Source organism: Papio anubis, chromosome 2, assembly GCF_008728515.1.
Source record: "Papio anubis isolate 15944 chromosome 2, Panubis1.0, whole genome shotgun sequence".
Classification (NCBI taxonomy): Eukaryota; Metazoa; Chordata; class Mammalia; order Primates; family Cercopithecidae; genus Papio; species Papio anubis.
The window spans coordinates 178,215,345-178,226,038 of NC_044977.1; the positions used below are offsets into that span (position 1 = coordinate 178,215,345).

The window sequence follows — 10,694 nt, forward strand, 5'->3', positions numbered from 1 at the left end:
AGTTGGATTTTTTTTTTTTTTTTCCTGAGACGGAGTCTGGCTCTGTCGCCCAGGCTGGAGTGCAGTGGCCGGATCTCAGCTCACTGCAAGCTCCGCCTCCCGGGTTCCCGCCATTCTGCCATTCTCCGGCCTCAGCCTCCCGAGTAGCTGGAACTACAGGCGCCCGCCACCTCGCCCGGCTAATTTTTTGTATTTTTTAGTAGAGACAGGGTTTCACCATGTTAGCCAGGATGGTCTCGATCTCCTGACCTCGTGATCCGCCCGTCTCGGCCTCCCAAAGTGCTGGGATTACAGGCGTGAGCCACCGCGCCCGGCCGGATATTTTTTTTTTTCGTGCTGAGTGTTCTTGGTGAAGAAGCTGGAAAAGTGGAAGGGGCCAGGAACCCAGGGGCTCAACTGAAGTTCCCACTGAGTTGCCACCTGTGCAGCTCTGCAGGCGTTACTTGTCATAGGTGCTAATCTGACTTTTCCTTATTATTGGAAGCCCACTCAGATGCCACCTCCTCCATTTGGCCTCCCTGCTTTGAACGGCAACTTGTGGCTCCTGGCACTTGTCAGCACACTCTCTCCCCTCTGCCTTTTGATGTGCTTTGTTGTGTCTCTTTTCTCAGTCAGATTGTCATCTCCTTGAGGACAAGCTCTGAGTCTAACTCTGATCTTTGCAGCTCTCCCCTGGGGGCATCTTCAGCCCCTACATTCCCCCCGGCATCCCCCCCAGCCCCTGCAATCACTGTGTGCCTCCAGGGCTGAGTGAGGTGCTCCCCGCACAGTACATGCTCAGTGCATACCTGTCGAAACGGAATTTCAGATTCTCAGTACCTTTTATGGAATATCACTTTCTGCTGAGCCTTACAGTTATTTGTACATGTTTTATTTTTCCTGTAAGATCAGGGTTGAGAAACATTTTCCATCAGGGCCAGATAGAAGAGGCTTTGTGGACCATACGGTCTCTGTGGCAACTGCTCAAATCTGGGACCATAGATGATGTGTAAATGAATGGGTAGGGCTGGGTTCCCATAAAACATTATTTACAAAACAGGCGGTTGGCCTAGATTGCCAGTCCCCGTACCAGATTATCAGCTTCTGAAAAGGCAGGCTCTGTGTCTCATTTGCCTCGTGTCTAGCAGAGGCCATGCAAAGAGTGAGTGATCCATAAATACTCATTTGGGGATTATTAAATGAAACAAAAGGCTGGAATTTGAGCTGCACACATACAGGCCTCATGACCCAGTGTTTCAACTCCTAGGTCATACGCAAGGATTGCCTGCACGTAGTCACTGGAGGGCATGTGCCAGGGTGTCTATGGCAGCACTATTTGTCATGGCCCCAAACTGGAAACTACCCCAGCGCCAGGTGACAGAAGACAATTAAATAAATTGCAGCATATTCACAAAATGGAGTACTATGCAGCAATTAAAATAAATGTGCTCTATGTAAAAATGTGGATGAATCTCACAAACACGATGTTGAATGAAGACAAAGAAGCTACACATAAAAGATTACATATTGTATGACTCCATTCACAAAACGTTGAAAGGCAGGTAAAACACAGCCGTGCTGTGAGAAGTTAGGAGAGTGGTTACCCTTGCTGGTGGAGGCGGCTGTGCTTTTTTCCATTATCAGTGTGCTGGCTATGGGGGTGTGTTCAGTTTGTGAAAATCCTTCAATCTGTCAATCTGTGCACTTAGCATTTGTGTACTTTTCTGTATGAATGTTGTGGTTGCATAAAGCACTCCATTTAAAACAAAACAAAAAGTAAAGTAGTTTGTCCAAATATTATTTAACCAAAGACTACTATCAGCCATTCTGATTTTCTGGCCAATGCTCTTCAACTGCTGACCCCTGCTGACCCCAAATATGGGCTCTTTGCCCTAGAAAGGGGAACAGGGAAGCCTTGTCTCTCCTTTCGTCATCTCTTTCACCCAGGTGTACAAGAGCAGAACCCGGCATTGAGCATTTTGAGGAGGATGGAGCCAATGTCCCTGAGAGCCAATCCCATCTGGTCTGTCCCTGCCTCAGCATCCCCCACCACCTCTGGCATCCATACCCACAGTGGGTGCTGTAACGGCATCTGGGCTTTGTCATCTCCTTTGCAGAACATTGTAGCTGTGGGAGCTGGGTTCTGTGATGGCCTCCGCTGTGGAGACAACACCAAAGCTGCCGTCATCCGCCTGGGACTCATGGAAATGATTGCTTTTGCCAGGATCTTCTGCAAGGGCCAGGTGTCCACAGCCACCTTCCTAGAGAGCTGCGGGGTGGCCGACCTGATCACCACCTGCTACGGAGGGCGGAACCGCAGGGTGGCCGAGGCCTTCGCCAGAACTGGGAAGGTAGCCCTTCACCTGCCCTCCCGCACCCCCTCCTTCCTCACTTGAGACTCCTGGCTTGGGGTGAGCCGCAGCCCAGTGGAGATTTCATGCCAGCATCTGTTTGCTGGGATTGTTCTCTTTGCCTGGCTGCTTTGTCACTTGACTCTTCTGTTCTTTATCTTTGTGTCTTTATCTTTCCTTGGCCTCCAGCAGGGAATTGAAACTCTTCTCTCCACTCTGCTCTTGAAATAAATGATGCTAGGCCAGGCATGGTGGTTCATGCCTATTATCCCACCACCTTGGGAGGCCAAGGTGGGAGGATTGCTTTAGGCCACAAGTTCGAGGCCAGCCTGCACAACATAGCAAGACCCCATCTCTACAAAACAAAACAAAACAAAAATTAAACAAATAAATGATTCTTCAGTCTTTACCATAGTTTTTTTTTTTTTTAATCCTTTATTTTTAAGACTATTGAAGAGTTGGAGAAGGAGATGCTGAATGGGCAAAAGCTCCAAGGACCTCAGACGTCCGCTGAAGTCTACCGCATCCTCAAACAGAAGGGACTAGTGGACAAGTAAGTCTCTCAGTCGCCCATGAGACCAGATTAATGTCCATCGTTCCTTTTCTCAGGACTTCCAGCCCCACGGAGATGAGCTAGACTATTTGACAAGTGCCCTTAGAACTTATCTGGATTAGTTCAGTCCTTTGTGTGATGTAAACATCTGTGATGAGAAGCATCTACCTACCCCCAAAACATGTGTTTACACGAAACCAGGCTCAACTTCAATGAAAGGAGCTCAATTCTATAAGTCACATTATAAAATATGAAGTTTAAGATTCTAGTTTGTCTTGCAGGGTGTTTGGTAAAAGCTACATATTATAAGTTTTAAAATTTGTAAAAATGATTACTTCTTTGTTTTATAAAAATATATGGTCAGGTTATTAAAATGTCAAGTCAGAAAAGAAGGAAGGACAGGTTAGCCCAACATTATACCATCAGAAGGGAGCTCTGTTAAAGTTTGGTGCACAGCCTTCTAGTCTCTTCATCGGGTGGGTAGATGGGGCATAGGATGGGATGGGATGGGATGGAATGGGATGGGATGAAGGGATGGATGATGGGTAGGTGGGCAGGTGGGAGGGGATGGGATGAGATGGATGGATGAATGGATGGATGGATGTCGATTACCGCCGATGGGCGTCGATATAAATCGTCGATTAGGATCGATGGAATAGATAAGATGTCGTGCGTGGGATCAGGATAAGTGGATGGATGGAAGAGATAGATGGATAAAATTATAACGATGCCGTCGTGCGCAAATTAAGATGCGATTAGGATCGTCATCTGGATGGATGTGTCGGTCGTGGATCGGATCGAATCGATGTCGGAAGAATCGATGTCGATCGTCCCCATAAATGCGTCGGAAATTAAAATCGATCCCGATGGAATCGATCGATAATGTCGGTCGTCAGATAAAATCGGAATCGATCGATCGAAAGATCGATGTCGATCAATCTGTCGATAAATCGGCCCGGTAAGTCGATCAGTGGCGGAATCAATATCGACCGATGTCGTGATGTCGAATCGAATCGAATCGATAGATCGATAATCGATCTCTTATAAATGGAAATCGTGTCATCGTCAGTCGAATCGATAAAATCGATCGTCGATGCGTCGAATGAATAAAGATCGTCGTCGAGAATCGATAAACAAATTACTCGATAAATAAATGCATCGTGATAAACCGAATCCCGTCATCGTCATCATCGTCGGAGAATCGAGATCGCGTCGTCGAAAGAATCGATAATCGTCGATCCTCGGCTCATCACATCATCGTCGATGAATAAAGTCGATCGTCGAAAGATAGATCGTAAACAAATCCCCGTATCGGCGTGGCATAAGATGCAGGTGGGATGGGTGAATGGATGGATGATGGGTGGGTGGGATGGATGAGATGGATGGATGGAGGGATAGATGATGGATGGGTGCATGGGTAGATGCGGTTGGTATGGATAGGTAGGACCGGTGAAGGATGGATGGGTAGGTGGGATGGGATGGGATGGGGTGGATGCATGGAGGATGGATGATGGATGCATTTTATGGGTAGATGGGTGAGTGGATGCAAGACAGGATGGGTGAATGGATGGATGATGGGTGGGTGGGATGGGATGAGATGGATGGATGGATGGAGAAAGGGAATGCGATGGTGGATGGGTGCATGGTGGGGCCGGTTGAGTGGATGGGTGGGATGGGTGAATGGATGGATGGTGGGCGGATCAGGATGGGGATAAGGAGAATGGATGCATGGAGGTGGGTGGTGGATGCGTTACATAGATGGAAATGAGTACGTGGGCGGGGTGAGATGATAGGTAAGATGGATCGATCGTCGAATCATCTCGAATAAAATGATGAATCGAAGATGTCAGATGTCGTGATTACTCGTCGTCGGTACAAAATCGTGAAATGAATCGATGCGAATCTAAAGATAATGAATGGTCGAAGAGATCGTCATCGGTATTGCCGATGATAAATGGAAATGGATAAATTCGAATCGATGGAATCGTGGGATAATTACAATGAGATAAAGTTGAATGGATATAAGATCGAAGGATGGATGTGGATGAAATTACATACGTGCGTCGATGAAATCAGATGATGGATAAGGCGAATCGGATGGATATTGATGCGATGGATGTCGGTGAATGGTGGATCGGATAAGAAAGGATCGATGGATAAATTCCTCACGATAAATCGGTAAATGGGTGGTCGGATCGAATCTCGGTCGATCTCGAAGAAAGGATGGAATGAACAGGCAAAATTCCCCGTCGGCGAATGGTGAATGAATCCGGTCGAATCGATATCGATGGATAATCGGTCGGTCGGATAGAGATAGAATCGTCTGGATGGAAAGGATAAGATGATGGATGTCGGTCGCGGTGAATCTCGGTGGATGCGATGGGATAGAATGGATAGTTTGGAGAAGGATGGATGGTGGAGCGGGTGCGCCGTGCGTCGATGCGTGGATGATGCGAGATGCGATTGAATGGATGGATGTCGATGCGGTCGGATCGGGATAAAGATCGATTGGATGGAAGGATAAATGGATGGGTCATGATGCGTCGGTTCGTGGAATGGCGGTAGGACCGTGCGAAATGGATGGATGGTGGGTCAGGATGGATGCGGATGAATGGATGCTATGGAAGGGATGGATGGTCGTCGATTGCTGGTGCGTCGATGGAATGGATCGTCGGATCGGTGAACGGATGGATGGTCGATGGATCGGATCCGGATGAATGATCGGATCGAAGGATGGATAATCGATCGTTATGGTGAATCGGTGAGTGGATGGGTGGGATGAGATGGATGGATGGAGGGATGGATGGTGGACGGGTGCATGGGTAGATGGGTGAGTGGATGGGTGGGATGGGTGAATGGATGGATGATGGTGGGTGGGATGGGATGAGATAGATGGATGGATGGAGGGATGGATGATGGATGGGTGCGTGGGTAGATGGGTGAGTGGATGGGTGGGATGGGTGAATGGATGGATAGATGGGTGGGGTGCATCCATCCTCCATTGCCATTCCAGGCCAGTTGTGTGTTAAAGGTGAGCTGGAGTCAGTTTATTTGCCACCTGATTGAGAGAATGAGCCCTGTAGCACCACAAAAGCTTCTCAGCCTCTCCCGAGGCCACTCCCCAGCGCTACCCGCTCCACAGCACTTTCTCTTGCTGATTTACTGAGCATGATTGTGGGGGACCATAATCATGATGCCAACTATACCACTACATAAATGCTTATGTAGCATATTGTATGTATCCTTAACTCTCCCGAAACACCCTCTGGGGGAGGGAAGTCTGGTTGCCTAGGACTGGAGGGAGCTGGGCAGCTGGATGGACATGCTGATTGTGGCTAATTCAGAGCATGAGCTTCTCTCCAAGCTGGGAGGAGGGTCGTGGATGGCGTTGCTGTCATCTCTGGTTGCAGCTCCTTCATCCTAGTTCCATCAGTTCAGGTGTCTGCTGGTCCCAGTCACGCATCTTCACCTCCCCCTGCACCCAGCACTCTTCCTTCTTTTACCCAGAACAAATTAATCAGCCATGGAGTTCCATACTGAAAGGTAAAAATGAGGGTGGATGGAGCGTTTGTCTTTCCCCTTTAATTTGCACTTTATTTTTCTGAAATGGCTTTTAAAACCAGCCATGCAGAGATGGAAGTTCACAAACAGGCTGCCAAAGGAGGAGAGCTACCTTTAAATTGTGGCTAAAAGGAAAATGCCTCTGACGTGCATGATTTTCCTTACCTACTTAGCAGCAGACAGTGATATGTTTGTGTGTGGTTGGACTACTTGAATGACCACTGAGCATTTATCAAGAAATTTTTTTAAGTCTCAAAAAAAAAAAAAAAAAAAAAAAAACCTGTCTGTTTGGTGAGACTCTCCCAATCAGAATTTTCAAGTGGCATCTGTGTGCTAGCAAGGGCTGCCTTGAGAGGATTCTCTGGATGGACAGGTTGGCTGGGCACTAGTCTGTTAGCTCCAGGGGGACATGGACTAGAACAGCGATTCTGGGGCCAGGAGCTGCCTGTTTCCAAAGCAGGTGTAATCAAGCAGGTAAATCTCTGCTCTGAGCGGGCAGCTCTCCTTGGTCATGTCCCATTTTATTTCTTCTGATTAGAAATTGAACAGGCTGCACCTGTGCTTAATGACATCGCTGCTGGATTGAAGGTGGCAGCACCCTTCTCCTGGGCTGGAGTATAGAATCCCCTGGGACTCCTCTCCGTTCTTTGTACCACCTGCCTCCTGAAGGCAGAGGCCTTTTCTCCCTTTGCACCACCTCTTACTTTGATTCCTTTTTTCTTTTTCATTCTGACCACCACTTCTCCGATCTTCCTCTGTTTCCTTCTCCCCTCCCTTCTCTTCTCCATTGCTATAGAAAAAATAGCAGGAGGGTAACATTCAAGGCTGCCCTGTGGCTTATTAGCCATGTGGCCTTGGGCGAGTCACGTATTTAGCTGTCCTGTGCCCCAGTGTTCTTATCCACAAAATTAAGATGGAAGATCAGATGATCGCCATGATCCCTGCTAGCTTGAGCATTCACATTCAGAGGCCTCCTGCTCTTATGGAGTGAAGCACATGGTCCTTAGGCAGAGGTGGCCCCCCTCCATCTAGCACCAACGTAACTTCCTGCAGTACATCCTCTTACTCCCTGTGGTACCTTCTTTTCTCGAATAGAACTTTTCTTTGCCTCCTTCTCAGACTCTCATTTTACCTGAATTACCTTTTAAAAGGCCCTGTCACATTTTGAGGTACTAGGGGTTAGGACCGAAGCACATGAATTGGGAGGAGGGCATCATTCAGCCCATACACAACGTGTTCTCTGAGGTGCATGTGGTAAGCTCCTGGGTCTCACTCTGTCACCCAGGCTGGAGTGCAATGGTGCAATCTCAGCACTGCAATCTCCGCCTCCGTGTTTAAGTGATTCTCTTGCCTCAGCCTCCCCAGTAGCTGGGATTACAGGTGTGTGCCCCCACACCCAGCTAATTTTTGTATTTTTAGTAGAGACTGTTTTTTTACCATGTTTCCCAGGCTGGTCTCCTGGCCTCAAGCGATCTGCCCACCTTGGCCTCCCAAAGTGCTGGGATTACAGGCGTGAGCTGCCACACCTGGCATAGCTTTATTTACAATACTGCACATCCCTGCACTTAGTCTGAAGTCTGAAACATCTTAAGCCCTCCGTATTGATTAGTGGGATAGCTGACTGATTTGTCAATTTTTTTTTTTTTTAAACAAATTCTTGCTCTGTCGCCCAGGCTGGAGTGCAGTGGTGTGATCTTGGCTCACTGCAACCTCTGCCTCCTGGGTTCACACCATTCTCCTGTCTCAGCCTCCTGAGTAGCTGGGACTACAGGCATCCACCACCATGCCTGGCTAGTTTTTTGCATTTTTATTAGAGACAGGGTTTCACCGTGTTAGCCAGGATGGTCTCAATCTCCTGACCTCGTGATCCACCTGCCTCAGCCTCCCAAAGTGCTGGGATTACAGGCGTGAACCACCGCGCCCGGGCCTCTGGTTTGTCAATTTTTTAAATGAAATGTTGTCTTTTTCTTCCTTTCACCTCTAACTTTATTTAGAGAGTCATCCAAACTGATTTAATTGGCCTTTTAGCATTTTATATAATAGAAAATAATATTTAGATTGGTAGTGTAGCCTAATGGTTGAACATTGGCTTCAGAGTCCAAAACTGTGGTTCAATTTACTCTTATACAGAATGGGGACAATATTTTTACCTCATGGGGTGATTTTAAGGATTAAACAAGTTACTTGTCTGTAGAAATTTCCCTCCTACACACTTCATATCTCATTAACATCCCATCCACAGAATGCACTTTGGAAATGCTAGTTTTAAAAGTTAGGAGTGCTTCCAGCTGCAAGAGCAACACACAGTTATAACAGGGAATATGGAGCTGAACATTACTAAAGTGTTGGCCCAGGGGCTCTAGCTCTGGATTAGAATCTCAGTGATCCCGTTGGCTTTCCCTTGAACCTCAAGATGGCTGCAGCAGCTCCAGACATCACATTCTCTTTTACACTCAGGAAGGGAACAAGAGTAGTCTAGGGTAATAGATTTTTCCTCTAGTGCCTCTCGCGGAGAGTAATCTTCCCCCAGAAACCTTCAGCAGATACATTATGTCTTGCTGCCTAGGACTGTGTTACTTGGCTAATTCTAGGTGAAAGGCTAGGAAGGTGAGTAGTCTCTTCCAACCTTGGGAAAGGGAAAAGCAGGTTGGAAATGGCTTTGATGGTCAGTCATCTGCTACCACACTGCTTTGGGGACATATGTATTGTTCTTGTTTCAGGAACAGGGAAACATAGCATGGAAGGACAAAGAAAGGGGCTCAAGTTTCTAGGCTTTAAATCCCATCCACAGGAATTTATTCAATGAATTCTCACTAAGCACCTGCCCCTTGCTGTGCATGGCGCCAGGCACTGAGAATACAGTAGTGAAAAAAACAGACTTGGTCCCCGTCCTCATGGAGCTTTCTCAGTCCAGGACACACTGTCCATCTTGTGGCTGCTATTATAAGCTGTCGTTACTGCACACCCACTATTTGCCAGTTGTGTACTGTACACTTCACACACAAGTGATTTAATACTTGCAGCAAGGCTATGTATCCAGTCCCATTTTACAGATGGGCAAACAGGGTTAGAAGGATTATGAAACTTGCCGAGAGTTAGTAGGCTGTAGAGTCAGATTTGATTAGGTCTACCTGACTCCAAAAAAATAACAAAACGCTCCATACCTTAAAAAAACTACAATGAAAAAACAGCCCTACAACGATAGACTCTCATAAAGACATGTGATCATTAGTACTATTTGTTCTTCTTAAATTATCATTATAAGATTCTGTCCAGCTAATTTTCAGGATTGCCTTTCAAGACTCCATTGATTCTGCCAAGCTCACTTTGAGCTATGTGTGTGTGTATTTAAAAGCCTGGGCCGGTGCAGTGGCTCACTCCTGTAATCCCAGCACTTTGGGAGTCCGAGGCGGGTAGATCATGAGGTCAGGAGTTCGAGACCAGCCTGAAAAACATGGTAAAACCCCGTCTCTACTAAAAATACAAAAATTAGCCAGGCGTGGTGACACACACCTGTAATCCCAACTACTCTTAGGAGGCTGAGGCAGGAGAATCGCTTGAACCCAGGAGGTGGAGGTTACAGTGAGACAAGATCACGCCACTATACTCCAGCCCTGGTGACAGAGTGAGACTTTGTCGCAAAAAAAAAAAAAAAAGAAAAGAAACGAAACAAAGCCTGATGAAATTATTTCTTTAGTGACTTTTCACTTATATCCGTATTCACATCTTGGAAGAAGAGGTAAGCTAAATCAAGCTTCTGACATAAGATGAGTGCTTTGCTCCTCGTAGGTCCTCACTTAGATTCTCACGGGAACGTTCCAGCCTACATTATTTGTGGTGATGTGTAGATTGCCTCATCGTTATCTTGGGATGATTCTTTTTGGAGAAGGGAGAGCAATTTAAAAATTTATTTGTACAGCTTTTAAAATAATGACAGACAGGAAACAACAGGTGCTGGAGAGGCTGTGGAGAAATAGGAACACTTTTACACTGTTGGTGGGATTGTAAACTAGTTCAACCATTATGGAAAACAGTATGGTGATTCCTCAAAGATCTAGAACTAGAAATACCATATGACCCAGCCATCCCATTACTGGGTATATACCCAAAGGATTATAAATCATGCTGCTATAAAGACACATGCACACGTATGTTTATTGCAGCACTATTCACAATAGCAAGGACTTGGAATCAACCCAAATGTCCATCAGTGACAGACTGGATTAAGAAAATGTGGCACATATACACCA

The 10,694-nt window shown here is 46.6% G+C and overlaps 1 protein-coding gene across 1 annotated transcript in view; it reads left to right on the forward strand.

The window, feature by feature from the left end:
* GPD1L (glycerol-3-phosphate dehydrogenase 1 like) overlaps positions 1-10,694 on the forward strand; it is a 66,481-nt gene that overhangs the window by 52,123 nt on the left and 3,664 nt on the right. Inside the window, exons 6-7 of the mRNA XM_003895215.4 lie at positions 2,097-2,330; positions 2,777-2,883. Of these exons, the coding sequence (XP_003895264.1) occupies positions 2,097-2,330; positions 2,777-2,883 (341 nt within the window). The remainder of the gene's footprint in view (positions 1-2,096; positions 2,331-2,776; positions 2,884-10,694) is intronic.